At 40.4% G+C, this 18,747-nt stretch overlaps 2 protein-coding genes across 3 annotated transcripts; both read right to left on the reverse strand.

Moving 5' to 3' along the window:
• Positions 1–248: 248 nt before the first annotated feature.
• LOC116212196 (jacalin-related lectin 3-like) lies at positions 249–1,642 on the reverse strand. Its single transcript, XM_031546765.1, has 2 exons — positions 1,295–1,642; positions 249–1,155 (listed from the first exon to the last, which is right to left on the reverse strand). Exons 1-2 carry the CDS (start codon positions 1,640–1,642, stop codon positions 544–546), a joined length of 960 nt encoding a protein of 319 aa, XP_031402625.1. The 3' UTR covers positions 249–543.
• A 5,078-nt stretch (positions 1,643–6,720) lies between these two features.
• LOC116211522 (disease resistance protein TAO1-like) lies at positions 6,721–10,643 on the reverse strand. 2 transcript variants are annotated; one of them, XR_004157683.1, is made up of 3 exons: positions 9,990–10,643; positions 8,234–9,257; positions 6,721–6,864 (listed from the first exon to the last, which is right to left on the reverse strand). XR_004157683.1 is itself a non-coding variant. In XM_031545956.1 (2 exons), the coding sequence occupies exons 1-2, from the start codon at positions 10,516–10,518 to the stop codon at positions 9,178–9,180; spliced, it is 609 nt and encodes a 202-aa protein (XP_031401816.1). In that variant the 5' UTR covers positions 10,519–10,643; the 3' UTR covers positions 7,989–9,177. The 2 variants fall into 2 exon arrangements, 1 of the variants encoding a protein (XP_031401816.1); XM_031545956.1 differs by lacking the exon at positions 6,721–6,864 and having other exon boundaries at positions 7,989–9,257.
• Between the last annotated feature and the right edge of the window lie 8,104 nt (positions 10,644–18,747).

An 18,747-nucleotide genomic window follows, 5' to 3' on the forward strand; every position in this document is an offset into this window, starting at 1 on the left:
TTTCTGCCATTTGGAGGTCATTCGGGAAACTAAAAGAGATATTGCAGTCTGATTTGCCCAATTGCGTATGTCCGCTGTAGTTTTTGGGGCAATACATGACTAACTTGGCTTGCCGATGCTCTGTCAAACCAGTCTCCAGATAATTTTTCGTTGAAAGGTATATTTGTTCTGCCGCTCGGGAGCCATTCGAGAAGTCTGTGTGACTTTCGAGAGACGATTCGAAGCAATGCTCATGCTCTGTGTAATTGTTGGATGTGACTGCATCTGACAGCGGGCATTAACTTTTCTCTGGTGAATTGACGTTTTTGAACTCCCACGGAAAAGTTATCTGTATGCAGAAAGTTGTTATGTATAGAGCAGATGATCTGCGAAATGTGTTCAGAGACACTTTTCATCTATTTGGTGCAGTGAGGGATTTTTGGAGTCCAATATTGGATATTTTCTGATGATCGAGCGAATCAGCAGAAAATAACACTGTCGGCGATGTATTCTGAAAACACCGGTTTGGATACCTTTTAGGCTCCCTGTTTGCTCTGTATGTTGTTAGAATATTCTGTATACTCTTCTGTCGTATGCTTGAATCATCTGCCTGTTTTTGTTGACTTGAGGATGAAGAGCAATTTGCTGCTCTATCGAACGCTTTTCTGCATCAATGCTCAAGTCAGGGCCTGAATCATTGCTCATATGCATTGCTTGAATTGGTGAGCTAAAATGAGGTGCTAACAGGAGGCCACCATCTGCACCATGCTTCAATCCTTCCAAAGAGGTTCCATTGCCATCGTATACGCATTTAATGGAATCAACCACATCTCCGTACCTGATAATGATTTGCCTTAAACCGATATGCTGCCCATCATCCCAAGGGCTTCCACCGTTACCTCCGAAAGGTCCGACAGTTCTCATAGGATGTTTGTGAGAAACTGGTTCAAGATACGCTCCAATGGAATCAAGATGGCCATTGCAGCTTCCGTAGAATCCCACAATCTTGCCACCGGTTGAAGGACCACTGAATGGTATCCCAACCTCTCGACCAAATGGTCCATACTTTCTCGTGTTACTGTTGAATGAGATTGACTGTAGAATGAGTTTGCCAAGATGTTCTCTCAGGTAGCCCGAGATCAATCTTAAGTACTCATACGGATAGGCCAACCTAACCTAGGAAAAGCATGAAACATACATCTAAGTCATTTACGTCACATTATTCCTTATTATTAGCAGTTTATAAGCGCAAATCAACATTAGTATACAGATGGAAAAGTGAGCAGCTCATCTAATATGCACTAAGACAACATACCGAGTAGAATTTGCCTCCACCATTTTCACCGTGTGCGAAGGGAATTGTGTGGTGACCATGATTGTCGTAAATGATGCTGATAGACTCAACTTCTGTATCAAAGACCACATCGATCTGCCTTATGTCTGGATGCTTTCCGTCGTCCCAAGAATTTCGATCCCGGTTACCAAATGGACCTATGGTTTTGAATGGGTGTGGAAGTGAAATTGGCCCAATATATGCTCCGATAGAATTGACATAGGAGCCACACTTCTCGAAGAATCCGAGTATCTTTCCGTCCTTAATTTGTTTATCACGAAAAGAGAAAGGATTCCCATTTTCATGGCCAAATATTACGGGATATGCCATGATTTCCGAGATATTTCCACATATATGATTTCCGAGATATTTCCACATATTCTCCGAGATTTGTTACATTAGAATCTTCTTGTATTCTTAGGATATTCTAGGATATTCTTAGGATATTCTTTGTATAGTTTATACAGTATCCTTTTTGATTTACTTACCGTAGGTATCAATGAGTTATTTTGTATATATACGGTTGTCACATCAATAAAGATTATCACCTTCAATTCAATCGATTCTCCTCTTTTCACATGGTATCAGAGATTCAAAGCCTTGAAACCGATCAAATCCTTGTTGATATTCGTTTCTTATTCTCCAATTATCCCATGGAAGCAAACACTGGAGTAGGAATGGGATCCATCATCGCTGTTTCACCTTATACTGTCACCTCATCCGATGCGCTAGGAATCAAGATCATCGCCTGCACTTTGAATGGTGAGAATTATCTCACTTGGTCCAGGCTAATGACTAATGCACTTCGAGCAAAGAATAAGCTTGGGTTCATCGATGGCTCAGTACAAAAACCAGCTGAGGGAGATGCCAATGAATTGCAATGGATCATGTGCAATTCGATGGTCGTGGCGTGGATAACCAATACTCTCGATCAAGATTTGCAATCGAGTGTCGCATGTATCGAAAATGCGAAGACTCTCTGGGATGACCTCAAAGAGAGGTTTTCGGAAGGTAACGAAGCAAGGATATATGAATTGAAATCTCGTTTATGTCTGATGAGACAGGAAGGTGAAACCGTCGCAAAGTATTATTCCAATCTCAAAGTCTTGTGGGATGAGCTAGAGAATTTTCTCACGGCTCCTACTTGTACTTGTGCGGCGGCAGCATTCGTGACTTCACATCGCGAGAAAGAAAAAGCATATCAATTTCTCATGGGGCTCAACCCGGAGTTCGGTATGGTGCGCTCCAATATCCTGAGTCTTGATACACTTCCTTCTCTTAACAAAATTTATTACATGGTGATTCATGAGGAGCGACAAAAGATTGTGGCTCGTGGACATGAGTCGGGACCAGAGGCAGCAGTTTATTATGTCAAGGAGGGAGCTGGAACAAATCAACCCAACGCACGATCGGGAGGACGACCTTACTGTGATCACTGTGACCGAATGGGCCACACTCGCAGCACATGCTGGAAACTTCACGGAAAGCCCACGGATTGGGAGCCCAGGAGCAAAGGCAAAGGCGGGTCCAAGCAGCAAAAGAAACATGGGCCGAGTTATGCAGCGACTGGGCAGAGTAATCTGCAGGCCCGTTCAAATGCAGTCCAGGCCGCCAGCTCTGGTCCGAAGCCCAGCAAAATTTCAGAGCTGTCCACAGCCCAGTTCGAGAAGCTTCTTGACATAGTCGGAAGAGATAATCACTCAGCTGAGCCTCTTGTCGGTAATAAATTAATTTCCATTAATCCAGATGATCAATGGATTATTGACACGGGTGCTTCGCGCCACATGACAGGAAGGGTTGACTTATTTAATTCTAGTCGACTTATTGAGAATTTCAGGGTTCGATTTCCTAATGGCAATTCTATTCTTGCCACTAAGGAAGGAAACATTCATATCGCTGGGGATCTCAATTTATCGAATGTCATACTAGTTCCATCTTTTGAGTGCAATTTAATATCAGTTGCTCAATTATCCACTGATTCTAATTGTCGGGTGATTTTTCATGGTGACATGTGCTTATTACAGGACCTCACCACGAGGAAGACGTTTGGAGTGGGTGAAATGGTCGGGGGGGTCTACTATTTACGGCGTGTGTCATCATCGTCAGTCATAGCTTCCGCAGTCACATTTGAAAATAATGAGCTTTGGCACAACCGTTTGGGGCACCCGTCACGTCGTCTTATTTTTAAGGGTATTACATCTAATTCCAGTTGTCATAAGGACTGTGATGTTTGCTATAGGTCAAAGCAAACTCGTTCTCCATTTCCAATAAGTCTCAATAAAGCGAGCTATTTATTCCAATTAGTTCATTGTGATTTATGGGGGCCATACAAAATTAAATCACTTTCTGGGGCTTATTACTTCATGACGATTGTTGATGATTATAGTCGAGCTATTTGGATATACCCTTTACGTGATAAAGCCGAGGCCAGATATAACCTAATTGGATTCCTCAATCTGGTACAAAATCAGTTTGAAAGATCAGTGAAAATTCTTCGGACTGATAATGGGTCGGAATTTCTCTCCAAAGAAATACAAAATTTCTTCTCACAACGTGGCATCATACATCAGACTTCCTGTTCCTATACTCCACAACAGAATGGGCGAGTAGAAAGGAAACATCGCCACATATTAAACGTGGCACGGGCACTCTTATTTCAGGCAAGTCTTCCAACACGATTTTGGGGAGAATGTGTAACCACTGCTGCATACCTCATCAATATAACGCCATCATCGATTTTATCGGGTAAAACTCCGTTTGAGATGTTATTCAATAAACCACCTGATTATTCTCACCTACGAGTATTTGGTTGTCTTTGCTACGCACATAATAGGTCAAGCGTAACAGACAAATTTGGAGAAAGATCACGTAAGTGTATTTTCGTGGGATACCCATACGGTAAGAAGGGTTGGCGCTTATATGATTTGAAAACACGAGAAATATTTGTCTCTAGGGATGTGAAATTTTTTGAGGACACATTTCCTTTTTCTCAAGAGAGGTTGGACAATAGAATTATTGACAAGAATGACACACCCTTGTTCTTGGATTTTGTGCCCGGTTCAGATTATGGAAGCAAGGGGGAGAATTATGAGCTAGAAAATAAATTCATATCAGTTCAGCCCAATGATGAATCAGGACATGCCCAGCCCGAAGTTAATTCAGCAGTCCAGCCCGTTTCTTCTGATCATCGGCCCGCAGAACTGGAGAATATTCCAGCTCGGCCTGCAGTCCAGCTCCCTTCCTCTGAGGCCCAATTCTCTTCCTCCGAGGCCCGGATCACTTCCTCCGAGGCCCAGCTTCTTCCTTCTGCGGCCCAGCTTCCTTTCTCTGTACACAGTCCACTGATTCAGCCCATGGATTTTGGGCCTCTTTCTCCTACCCATGCTGATAGTACTCCAGCTAATCAGAATATTCAGTTACGAAGATCAGACAGAAATCGACATCCTCCCAGTTGGCACAAGGATTTTCTTTGCCATACAGTTGAAATTCAGCCCCCCCTCTCCAATTCGAGCACACCCACTTCATCGACTTTCTCGGGTAAGTCTTATTCAATTGAGCCATGTCTATCATATTCGAAATTTACTGATTATCATTTTGCATATACTGCGGCATTGGACCATGAGGTTGAACCTCGATCCTACCAAGAAGCAGTACAAGATTCTCGATGGCGTAATGCTATGCAGGCTGAAATACGAGCTTTGGAATCTAACAATACTTGGCGAATAGAACCAGTTCCCGAAGGCAAGAAACCCATTGGTTGCAAATGGGTTTTCAAAATTAAACGTCATGCGGATGGCAGCATTGAACGTTTCAAGGCTCGTCTTGTAGCAAAAGGATTCACACAAATAGAGGGTGTGGATTTTCATGAAACTTTTGCACCCGTCGCCAAGCTCGTTACGGTACGTGTTCTGCTTTCTCTCGCAGTAACTAATAATTGGGAAATGCATCAACTAGATGTCCATAATGCATTTCTTCATGGGGAACTTGAAGAGGAAGTATATATGAAGTTACCCCCGGGATTTTCTCATCGACGCCCAGGTTATGCGTGTCGTCTTCAGAAATCTCTTTATGGTCTTCGCCAAGCGTCTCGCAATTGGTTCTCTAAGTTTACGAGTGCCCTACGCAATTATGGTTTCTCTCAGTCTGAAGCCGATCATTCTCTCTTTACACTACAGCGGGATAAGAAATTTCTTGCGGTACTAGTCTATGTGGATGATATGATTGTCGTTGGGAATAGTTCTGAAGACTGTACATCTCTTAAGAGATATCTTGATACTCATTTTCGCATTAAAGACCTGGGGTCTTTAAGATACTTTCTCGGGATAGAAGTAACCCGCATGGAGAAGGGCTTATTTCTTAATCAAAGGAAATATGCACTCGACATCATCAATGAGTGCGGCTTACTTGGATCGAAGCCCTCCTACTTTCCTATGGAACAACGTCATGGTCTATCATCGGACTCGGGCTCTCCAATATCAGAACCGACTAGATACCGTCGTCTGATCGGTCGTCTAATTTATTTGACCATAACTCGTCCTGAGTTGTCTTACTCGGTTCACATCCTCTCCCAGTTCATGCAGGACCCACGAAAGGATCACTGGGATGCAGCATTAAGGATCATTCGTTACCTCAAATGCTCACCGGGACAGGGAATATTCTTACGACCTGCTTCCATGGATTTAGTAGCATATTGTGATTCCGATTGGGCTAGCTGTCCAATGACTAGACGATCAGTCACCGGATATTTTATCACACTTGGTGGTAGTCCAGTATCATGGAAAACAAAGAAGCAAACCACAGTCTCCAGATCATATGCAGAAGCTGAGTACCGAGCTATGGCAGCAACTGTTAGTGAGGTCATATGGTTACGTAGTCTTTTATCTTCTTTGGGCGTCACAATACCTGGACCTACACTCTTGTATTGCGATAATCAAGCCGCTCTACATATTGCGGCAAATCCTGTATTCCATGAACGAACCAAGCATATTGAGATCGATTGCCATTTTATCCGGGATCATATACTGTCAGGCATTATTTCTACAGCTTATTTATCGACACATTCACAGTTGGCAGATTTGTTCACTAAAGCTCTCGGTCGAGATCGCTTTCATTTACTCCTTCGCAAGTTGGGAATTCGGGATCCTCATTCTCCAACTTGAGGGGGAGTATTACGGGATATGCCATGATTTCCGAGATATTTCCACATATATGATTTCCGAGATATTTCCACATATTCTCCGAGATTTGTTACATTAGAATCTTCTTGTATTCTTAGGATATTCTAGGATATTCTTAGGATATTCTTTGTATAGTTTATACAGTATCCTTTTTGATTTACTTACCGTAGGTATCAATGAGTTATTTTGTATATATACGGTTGTCACATCAATAAAGATTATCACCTTCAATTCAATCGATTCTCCTCTTTTCACACCAAATGGTCCATATTTCCTCCGGTTACTATGGATCGAGAGTGACTAAATAATGCTGATATCAGTGTTTGTACAGCCGGAGATTGAAGTCAAATATTCGTCTGGGTAATCTAGTGTAACCTGCAAGAAGTTCCCATACGTTCATCAATATCATCAGCTCCCGGCTCGCTCGAGAGCGCAGCATGATAACAGAGTCTCATCTCGTGTATTAGAAAAATTGACAAGTAGCAAAGTAAAAAAATTCGCCTGAATCTATTGATTCAGATTTAGATCGCATGAAGTCACGAAGATGAACCGATTCTAAAATGCTGGATAAAGATAACAACACAATCAATCCAAATATTAAAGAGAAAAGAATGAATAATAATAAAGAAATAATGGTTTACCCTTACCCCAAAAAAAAAAAATAGAAATAATGGTTTACCTTAAACTTCCAATTCATTCTTCTCATAAGATATTGTTGATCTCGGATTGATCTATTTCAAAAATTAGATTTTGACATATTTCCTTAGGATTTCCATCTCTCGATCATTTAGTTAATCCTAGGTTGAATCGGATAGTAAGTGCAATGTATTATTGGTATCTACTGAAATCGACTAAGATAAAGCCCTAATGGTCAGTGCAAGTAAATGGGATGTGTGTGTGGATAGTCCATGAGGCCATAGGCTCCAATCCCATTTGCCCGCATAGCCCTTGGCCCGCCACTTATCAAAGAAAAAAAGATGAGGGGAATAAAATAGCTCTGAGACGATCGAAAATAAAAGGATTCAAAGATGTCAAATTTTTTTTCTTTAAGTAAAGCGATGCCGAGGCCAATGTCAAAAGTTGTTATAGGGACCAATTTTACCAAATGGAAAAGTGGTGTCTAAACTATGACTAAAATTCCAGTGTTCTATATTAGAAATTCTGAAATTTCAGGAATCCTTCAAAAATAAAAAAGACAAAATACTTTGAAAGATATTCTTTTTTCCAAATTATAAGGGAGATTTAGAAGCTAGGAGAGGAAAATGTACGTAAAAGAGTATAAATAGTTCTACTGGCAAGAATTTAACATGAAACCTCTTGATTTTAGGCAAGCAATACCACTCTTCTCAAACGATATTTCTCATTTGTCATGGTCTTTATAGACGTGTTTTCAATGTTCGGACATATTATATTGGGACTTTTATACCCTACATTGCCTGCAAATATCGACTTTCCACTGGCGGGATGATCTCTAATCAGGACAAGTATCTCCGTTAAACCTCAATGCTATCTTGGGTATTTCCAATTTCAAACTTTAGCCACGTAGTCAAAATTGTAGAAGTTGCGTTAAAAATAACATTAGTTTCCTAAACCAATTATATAGTCCACAGGACGTATATGATATAAAAATCCGGAATGAATTATATAACCTACCGAATATATAGATAGATAGACACATGTTTCTATCAACTCCCACTGCCTTGAGTAAAGGAATTAACAATGCCAGAGTATCTAATGAACTAACCGTAGAAGTTTGGCCCTCATGGGATTCACCCTGCCTGCATGAACGTACGAGACATCCGTTATGATCATAGCCGATGCGGATAGATCCAACAACCGGCCTGAGCACGGCAATCTCCATCTGCCTTATGCCACTATAAGCTTTATTGTCGAAGGAAGACCCACCATGCTTTCCACATGGCCCAACCACGGATTCAGAAGGATGGAGAAATGAGTCCACATTTTCTAAACATTCTCCGGTATAGTCTAAAATAGGATTTCGTTCTAACCGCTGCAACAACTTGTTCCATTGATCTTTCTTCATCTCGAAAAGCCAAGTGCCGAGAGTTATAATGGCTGATGGGAGCCCTCCTGCATAGTGAACAAGATTCCTGGACAATTTTTCACAACCTTCTTGGTCACCATCTTCGTCGTCGAACGGATAATGACCGAAGAGCTGGAGTGATTCTGTTTCGCCGAGTCCTGAGACCATGCACTTGCAGTCCACTTTAAGATCATCCAGCAACGACTCATCTTTTGTGGTCATTAAGATTCAACTTCCATGAGCAAGCAATCCTCCTCATCCACCCGCAAGTAATGTCACTATATTCTTCTCGTTCACGTCATCCAGTACAAGAAGTACCTTCCTGTTGCACAACTTATCCCTCATCAGACCAAGGTTGCGGTTCGAATATTGCTCGTCCAATGCCAAGTGTTTTACCTTCAAGACATCATTGAGGAGCCTCTACTGGAACTTAATAATATCTCCTTTTTTTGCATCTCCGATGTTTTCCAGGAAACTCACACCTTCAAATTTGCTGTAAACACGGCTGCATACAAGTCTTACCAAGGTTGTCTTGCCTATCCCTTTGGTCCCATATAAACCGATGACGCGCACATCGTGAGATGAGCTGATGTCTAACAAGGAAATCACAGCGGTCGCATTGTCATCTATTCCGACTTTGTCTTTTATGAACTAAGGTGAATTCCTAAAGGCAGACTTGCTAAAGATTTGCCCCACAATTTTCTCAATGAGCAATGATTCATCCCTGATGATGTTGATGCGACAAAAGGATTAGCTGATAGTTGCACAGTAGAAATATTCATACTACTAAATGCGTGGCTGTATCATAGCATATATCATGTGCACAAGAAATAGGAATTAGTGCACTCAAGGATGAAATTGGAAAGACAATAAAAGCTCAATGACCAAATCCAGATCTTATAAATTAATAATAAGCCCCCTTTTTTTTTTTACAAATGCCTGTTTTGTTTTTTTTAGTTCGGGGGTATCAACAAACTACACTAACTTTATTCGGGTGGAGATATTTTAGTGTGACCCTAAGCCACTTTTGGGGCAGATTAGGAAAACTACTTTGATTTTCAACCTTACGATTTTTTTCACTTTCGCCGTACATAAACTCTTCCATTAAAAAAAAGAAAAGAAAATTAATTTCACATTTTCTTCATATAAGATTTAATTTTTGGAGAGAGGGGTTGGGCAATTGGAATGGCCAGCACGACCCCTATCCGAATTCACTGGCTTTTTTCTTCCCCTAATAGAATAGTATAAGACTAAAGTAAACAAACATTGTAACATTGAGGACAAGGTTAATCGAAAATATAATCTAGGATTAAAGTAAAAAAAAACAGCCAAAGGTTGAGGAATATGAAGTGATTTGTTTTCTTCCCCGTAATTTTCAGAAGTAATGGAATTTATTAGGCCAAAAAAAAGGCCAAGAAATTTGACAGAGTGGGAATATTTGCATATTGCAATTTACCCAAAATATGAATATATACGAGTTGGAGGAGGTTAAAGGTGCCCGATCGGTTCCCTTCCTCATCGACCACAGCCCGCCAGGCAGCCGCCTTGGCCTCCCCTTGCTCGGCCGCACTGCTCTCTAACCCTCTCCCGACCTCCCCTTGCTGCCTCCGGACGTCCGTTGGCTCCACGTCAAAGAAGATCGGGACCACCATGTGGCCGTGGTCTCTATACAGCTGCCCATCACAGTTCACTATCTCGACGAGCTCGTTGAGGCACCGCCTAGAGTTGGAGTTATGGGTGGCGAAGAGAACAAGGGCAATCCTTGAGACGCGGATCGCTTCCAAGAGCATCGGCCCCACGATGCGACCACATTGGTCCCAGTCGACGTCATGGTAGCAACTGATCTCGGCATGCTCAAAGGCACGGAAGAGGTGGGACATGAAGCTCTTCCTCTTGTCCTCACCCCTGAAGCTCACGAACACATCATACTTCCATTCGGACAGGGCTGAAGCCGGCGGAGGTTGAGTAGAGGTTTCCCCGGCCATGGCTAAGGCTTAAGGATGTGTGCGTGAAGTGAATTTTGGGATTGCGATGAAATTGTACGGGGGGCTTTGAGTCCTTTGATAATGGAGGAGGACTATTCAATTGGGAGATGAAGACTGTGACAAGGACTTTTAAGGCATGAATTTATATGTGGACATCGTTTGAGAGTCCCATCTCATAAGTAGGTTGGTCTCTGGCAGAGGTTGGCGCCTTAAGTGTAAAGCCAATGATCGGATACGATTGTCTCAACTAACAGGCTGAGATTATCTATGCTATCTGCGAAAAAATTTCAATTGAATCGGTCAAGTGGTTTAGTTAGAATTTCCTATAATATTATTTAAAACCTCTATCTTATTAAATTTTCATTCGACTTATATAAACTTTGATACATTTTAACTTAAAAGATCAATCTGATAATTGATAGCACTCAAAGTCTCATATAAATCCATTGATATTCATTCATTTTTTTCCACGTAGGATTAACAGCCTCAACATATCTAACTCAAAATAACACAAAAATTTACTACGCATTCTTATTATTCTAGATCAAGGGTTTTTCTTTTAATATATCCTGATATGGGACCACTGCTCTAAATGCCCATCGTCACGTGTCAGCATGGATCGTCAAACTGGGTCTCGGATAACATGTGCCCGTATATATACCTGCTCTTACTGACTAGCTACGACGTGGGAAAACTAATTACACTCTTCCTCTTCGGATTAGCCCGCAAGGTAATTAAGCAAACAGGGGCACTCGAATGAGGCGTAATTTTGCACCGACGAATTTAGTCTGAGCATCAATGTGGTCGGTATTATCACCTCATGTTAGTCCATCTAGCTCGAAAATAATGATTGATCCAACAAATCTACATCTATATATTTTAAAAATTAAAAATTTTGATTTTTAAAGAAAAATTAAAAATTCGAGAAAATTTCATTTAACAATCCGGATGTTTTGAAACCATATGACCGAGTCCACCACAACTCCACTTTATATAATATTATAGATTTAGATATAGATATAGATATTTTGCTATAACCGGAAGACTTCTGAATTTGATAGGGGAAAAGGAATGGAAAATAGAAAATAGAGAGGTACAAAAAATCATATTACGAAGTCAACTTTAAATCTGAATCAAAATCAAAACTCTTTAAGCAAGATCATGAGTTCGAATCTCGTGAAGGGAGAAAATTCATGCTGGAAAAACTTGACCCCTCAATGAATAGATACGACTTTGGATTAGTTGGGATCCGTTATACTTTCGAATACTAAGGTAAAAAAGAAAAAAAAAACCCTTGATTACAGGGGAGCAACCTTTCACTGCATCTTAACCCCTTTTTCCTTGAATACATATTTCAGCTAACAAAAACGACTGGTTCATCCAACAATTAATGATGGGACGTGACTTCAATACAAATCATAATTATCATTGAGATCCATTTCAACTTTTGATTTTTTGGTGCAATTTGCACCCCAAATGTTGATATTTGCAATCGGCCTTCTTCTTGCTCCAAGTGATTTTGGCAAATTACCATCTATATCTGTATCTTTATTATTCCTTATGATGGTATACTTTTAAGCCATCGGGCCCCCCTTTGTTGTAAGACTCAATAAAAGCACAATTTACAAGACTGATATCTTTTAATTGAAAGCATGCTTTTTCTCTCCAGTGAACTTAATTGAAATATACTTTTATTTTATTATATCCTTACCTATTAATACAAGATTTATTTCAGGATGTTTTGCATTTGCACTTTTTTTTTTTATCCTCATGTAGGATATTAGCTCTATGGTGACGCAAAATTGGAGTCGGAAAAAAGATCACCAGCTAGCTTTATGGTCTTATAGCTAAAATACCAAATGGAAGCATATACAAAAGAAATTGTGACAGAATTTAATAGAAAAACATGAAAAAGGAATTAGTAGCAGGAAATATAATATACAAATATATATTGATTAAAAACATGTATAGTCTCTTTAAAACTAAACGGAGTTAGTCTAGAACAATAACTTGCTAAAGGAGGCTAATTGTAAATTTTAGGAGAAAATGAGTAATTTGGTGGCGCACGCTCTCGAAGAGATAAGTTGCCTAATAATTAAGGATAAATTGCAACTAGGGATACGTTGCTAAAATTTAAAGGGGAAAATAAACACGGAAGTCCTAAAACTATGCGAAAAGTTAAACTTAAGTCATAAATGTATAGATTTGGCTCAAGAAGTCCTAAACCTTTAGTCCGTTGGATACTTTAAATTTTCGGTTATGATTTAGGACTGAAAGTATCCAATAAATTAAAGGTTTAGGACTTCTTGAGCCAAATTGATACATTTAAGACTTAAGTTTAACTTTTCACATAGTTTTAGGACTTTTTGAGCCAAATTTATAGATTTAGAATTTAAATTTAACTTTTCGCATAGTTTTAAGGCTTCCGTGTTCATATAGCCTTCATATAGCCAATTTGAAAGTCTGGGGAGCCGTTGCACATGATTTAAAGTAAATGGGGACATTTCCAACTTCCTTTCATTCTCTGAATCACCAAAAAGGAAAGCAGAAGTTTTATTTTTCCCTTTTAGCTCGGTAAAAGGGAGTCATGTTGATGCTGAAACTTTGTGGTTAATACTTAATAGAACTATATTCCTCTAATTAGAACTGTAATGATTTATTTCATTTACTAAAAAAGTCACTTTTATTTTTCACTTTTGTTCTAAACTTTTTTCTTTTAATATTACGCGATTTATCCGTCGGTTAACTTCCCCATTCACGAAATTGATATGACATTTTATTTATATAGAAGGTAAAAATTTAATAATTTATAAATGAAAAATCGAAAATGGAAGAGGGAAAAGAGGGAAAGGGCACGCCAATGGCCACCCCGACCCCATGCGATGCCTTTGCTACGATGGTAGTGGGGCCTAATGGCTGTTATCATGCCCCGCTGCTTCCTTCTGCTCTACTTATACTCTCAGCTCCAGTTATCCCCTTTCTCTTTTTTTCCTTTCTCAGTTTTTAACTTAGACAAAGCAAAGACGGTGGGCTATCAAGACTGTACAAAAGGTAGGATGGGGCAGTTGGTAATTTTATTATTGTTTCCAAACTAAAAATATGCTTTTCACAGAAAATGTGATAGTAGCTAGGAATAGAGAGGACAAAACGCATAACATTGACTATATTAAGCCAAAAAAAAAAGACAAAGAACAATTTGTAAGAATATAAACATGGAAAAACAAACATTTAGTCCTACAACTTTAATTGCTTTTCTGTTTTGATCCAAAAATCTTTTATTACATTTTCAGATGATAAACTTTCAACTCCAAAAGATTATGACCGAGTAGTTCAGGCTGAAATCCCTCCGCATGCAAAGAATACTCAGCTTCATTGTGATGTTCTTAAGCATATGATTCATGGACCATGTGATGGCTACAATCACGCAACTCCATGAATGAAAGATGGTCACTGCAAACATGGCTTTCCAAAGCCATTTGTTGAGGGTACGGTGCGGGGATATGCCTCCTATGCCATCTATCGAAGAAGAGACTACGGTTGTCGATTTAATTCATGTGTAATTATCTTTGTCCATATCGCAGTTTTGTGTCAGCTTGTTAACAAAATCTAAATGCTAATTTTCCTTCTCATATACTAATAACAACCTATTAACTTGCAGCCATAAAGTGATTGGGTAATTTCCTCATAAACTGATAATAAGTTAATAATCGGTTGTCAGCAGCACAAATTATTTGTTCTCATGAACTGACAACTTGTTAATAACCTGTCATCAGTGGCCAGAATATACGTATGTATGCCAAGCCTGAGACCGCCCTTGAAAAGGGAGGCAAAGACAAGGCTTTGTCGACTCAAAGTTTGGGTTGGCCAAACCGTGGCTTTGCCAACCCAAATGTAGGTTGGCCCAAGTACGCCTTGGCCAACCTATTTTTTCCCGACCCTTCATTATAGGTAGCCTTAGGTCGAGCTTAAGGCGACCCTTTTCGGAAAGAGTCACCAGGTCTATCCTAACCTGACCTAGGGCGGCGACCACAAAAAAGGGTCGCCCCATGTTGTTTTTTAGGTTGCCCCAGATTCCTTCTATTGTAGTGTATCGATTAAGTGGATTTACCATGTAAATTTGAGATCGATCTTCTCTTTTCTCTCTTTTTCTTGTCTATTGAGTCATTTTCCTACAAATCTAGCAGGAAATTGCACCAGCTTGTCATTGAAAATTGCAGAATGTGCCTCTTCTTAGTCTACTTTGTCCGGAAAATGGAAGAGTCCGTTCACATCGTTGTCCGTTGTCAACCGTGTGAATTTCTAAGAGCACGTATATATTTTATGTGATCACAAGTATATCGAGTCAGTCAATTTTTGTATCAGAACGTTGATGAGCAAAATTTGGATAAACAAAATAATCTGGCTCTCATGTTATAATGTATTAATCTTTTGGATTGCACATAACAAACTTATTTCCATGCTGAGCAGAAGTTTTACATAATTCAGTAAGGATTGTTGCATGTTGGATGGTGTGAAATTTGGATCAATCCAACTTATTATTCATTATGTCGATCAACCAATAAATAGCCCGATTGATATTACAAGAAAAAGAAACCAAGAAATATTCTAGGCCTAATATATGTGACTACCTAAAATATCGAATAGCAATTATACAAGATTCCTAATATATACGTATACAATCTGAAATATCTGTAATACTCCCCCTCAAGTTGGAGCATGAAGATTGTGAATGCCCAACTTGGAAAGGATGAAACGGAAGCGATCTCGACCCAATGCCTTTGTGAAGATATCTGCTAGTTGAAGTCTTGTAGGCACATAGTCTGTAGTCATGACGCCTGACTTGAGATGTTCACGAACGAAGTGACATTCTATCTCAATGTGCTTTGTCCGTTCATGAAATACAGGATTGGCTGCAATATGCAACGCTGCTTAATTGTCGCAGAATAACCGAGTTGGTGAGGTCATACGTACTCCAAGAGAAGAAAGAAGACTCCGTAACCAAATGACTTCACTAACAGTTGCCGCCATAGCTCGATACTCTGCTTCAGCGGATGAGCGTGAAACTGTGGTTTGCTTCTTCATTTTCCATGAGACTGGGCAGCCTCCAAGCATAATGAAATAACCCGTAATTGAGCGATAGGTCAAAAGACAACTTGCTCAATCTGAATCACAAAAAACTTCAAGCTCCAGTGAAGTAGGCCACAGAAAAATTCCCTGACCAGGAGATTGTTTCAAGTATCGAAAAACCCAAATAGCAACATCCCAATGGTCTTGGCGCGGTTCCTGCATATATTGTTCCAAAATATGGAGAGAATAACTAATTTCTGGCCTTGTGATAGTCAGATAAATAAGTCTCACAATCAGACGTCTGTATTTGGCGGGATCTGACAATAAGTCACTCGAACTCGTGGATAGTCGATGATGCTGCTCCATAGGAAAATGTGATGGACGCGATGCCAACATACCACATTCATTCAAAATATCAAGAACATATTTCCGTTGACTTAGAAAAAGTCTTGAGTTCATTTTGGTGACTTCAATGCCAAGAAAATATTTCAAGGGCCCCAAGTCTTTTATACGAAAGCACTTATCCAGATAGCCCTTGAATGTATCACAGTGGCTAGAACTGTTGCCTACTATGATTAAATCATCCACATAAACTAGTACGCCAAGAAAGATGGTACCTCTAGTAAAAGTGAAAAGTGAATGATCCGCACCAAACTGAATGAACCCATAATGTCGGAGTGCATCAGCAAACTTCGAGAACCAAATCCTTGATGCTTGACGTAGCCCATATAAAGATTTGCGAAGCCTACAGACATTTTCGCTCCTTGACGTGGAAAAACCCGGAGGTAATTCCATGTAAACTTCTTCATCTAGTTCTCCTTTTTGTTCTCCATGTAAAAAGGCATTATTAATGTCCATCTGATGGATTTGCCACCCCCTTGCCGCTGCAACCGTCAATAAGCATCGCACGGTCGCCAGCTTGGCCACTGGTGCAAATGTCTCATGATAGTCTACTCCTTCCACCTGTGTAAAGCCCTTCGCAACTAATCGAGCCTTATAGCGTTCTACGCTTCCATCAGTTCAGCGCTTCACCTTATACACCCACTCGCACCCGATAGGACGTTTACCGTGTGGAAGTTGTTCGATTGTCCATGTCTTATTTAATTCTAGCGCGCGGATTTCATCCGCCATTGCCATTCTCCATCTTTGATCTTTGATGGCCTCTTGGTATGACGCGGGCTCTATGTTAGAATCAATTGCAGCTAGAAATACTTTGTGTTGGTCAGAGACACCCGAATAATTAATATACTTCTCAATGGGATAGGACATACCTGAGGAGCTCTTGGAGATGAGTAAATCGGGGGAGGGGGGGTTCATGGCGAGCAGTATGAACGATGAAATCTTTGAATCGTTTGGGGAGTCTAGAAGTTCGCTCAGATCGCCGCAAATTTACTTCTGGCACGACATCCTTCTTATCCATACTCAAAGCTTGCTTTTCCTCGTCACTACTCTCTTGATTCAAATTTGAATTTTCCAAAAAAGAATCCATTTTAAGTGATTCTTCCAATATTGGCCGACTCCCCTTTTCCTCCAAATTTCGACCCAATATTTCTGCTGAGCCACTCCCCCTTATTTCCAGCGAACGGCCCAAAGTCTTCTATGTTCGGCCTGTCTCTGAAATCTTGTGATCTGGACTGGCCCCATTTTTGGGCCTTGGACTCTTTCTTCCTTTATGGTGGCCCGTATGTGCCCCAGTCCGCCCAATTTCAAAAGACTCTTGGACTGAACTCGGTCCACTTCCATCATTGGGCCTTCCTTCCTTTTCCAGGCTTGTCTGCTTCTGCCCATTATCATTTGGGTTGCTCTGCCAACTATTTTTTGTGGGCTTGCCGTGATTGGGCCTTTCAACTTTCTCCAAGGGTTGCTGCCCTTCTAGAGAGCTATTTGAGCTGCTCTGCAGCCCATCATTTCCGAGCTTGTTGAGCTGCCATAGCCCGAGTTCGGGCCCTTCATATGTGTTGGTTGGCAAGGCCTCACTTAGGAACAATGGCCCACCTTGTCTCCCCTGCTTCGGTTCTGCATTTTCCGTGGCAAAGGGAAAATTGGTCTCGCAAAAATGAACATCTCTCGACACAAACGTTTGTCGATTCTTTAAGTCATAAAGCCGCCAACCCTTCTTTTCATGTGGATACCCAATAAAAATGCATTTTCGAGACCTCGGTTCGAATTTATCCTTGGTCCGTGTGTGAGCATAACACAATGATCCAAAAACTCGTAAATTCGAGTAGTTAGGTGGTTTACCGAATAATACCTCGTGTGGACTTTTATTACCAAGCAATGATGATGGGGTGACATTTATTAAGTGAACAGCAGTCGAGACATATTCACCCCAGAACCTTGTTGGCAATAAGGCTTGAAACATGAGTATCCGAGAAACATTGAGGATGTGGTGATGCTTCCTTTCAACCCTGCCATTCTGCTGCGGCGTATCTGTACAAGACGTTTGATGCACAATGCCATGTGCAGAGAAAAAGTCTCGTAGTTCCTTTGACAAAAACTCCATCCCATTGTCACTTCTTAGGATCTTAATTGTGCGACCAAATTGATTTTTAATTAAATTATAAAAATCAATAATAAACCGCCGAGCTTCAATTTTTTCTCGTAACAGATATAACCACACTCCTCGACTAAAATCATCAACAATTGTTAAGAAGTAATTGGCTTCACAACTAGCCTTAATTTTATATGGCCCCCATAAATCACAGTGTATCAACTGAAACGAATACTCGGCTTTATTCATACTCAAGTGAAATTGTGAGCGTGTCTACTTCGCTCTAAGGCATACATCACACTCCTTATTACTTCTTTCACTAAAATCCAAATTAATACCATTTAATTTCATCGTGCGAGATGGATGACCGAGCCTCCAATGCCATATCTCCGTAGATCCTTCTATGACTGTCTGACATACTTGCGGTGCAGTGGCCACTCGCCTCAGATGATAGACCCCTCCTCAAAGTTCACCCACTCCAAGCGTCCTCCTCAAGATGCGGTCCTAAATAACACATAAATTGCAGCAGAATGTCACGAGGCAGTTCATCTCTTTTGATAATTGTGCAATAGAAATTAAATTGCAATTGAAAGTGGGCACATAGAGCATGTCAGTAATTTCCATCAAGTTTGCAATCATCACATTTCCCATTCGGGTGGCTTGTACTATGC

The sequence above is a fragment of the Punica granatum genome, chromosome 6, assembly GCF_007655135.1.
Source record: "Punica granatum isolate Tunisia-2019 chromosome 6, ASM765513v2, whole genome shotgun sequence".
Taxonomy (NCBI): domain Eukaryota; kingdom Viridiplantae; phylum Streptophyta; class Magnoliopsida; order Myrtales; family Lythraceae; genus Punica; species Punica granatum.

What these genes read in the sequence shown, in the direction of transcription:
- LOC116212196 (XM_031546765.1), bottom strand. Translation starts at nt 1,642, where the DNA reads ATGGCATATCCCGTAATATTTGGCCATGAAAATGGGAATCCTTTCTCT. An exon ending in GTGGAGGCAAATTCTACTCG is followed by an intron (nt 1,156 to 1,294) that starts GTATGTTGTCTT and finishes TGCTTTTCCTAG; the next exon opens with GTTAGGTTGGCCTATCCGTA.
- LOC116211522 (XM_031545956.1), bottom strand. Translation starts at nt 10,518, where the DNA reads ATGGCCGGGGAAACCTCTACTCAACCTCCGCCGGCTTCAGCCCTGTCC. An exon ending in CGTATATATTCATATTTTGG is followed by an intron (nt 9,258 to 9,989) that starts GTAAATTGCAAT and finishes CAACATCATCAG; the next exon opens with GGATGAATCATTGCTCATTG.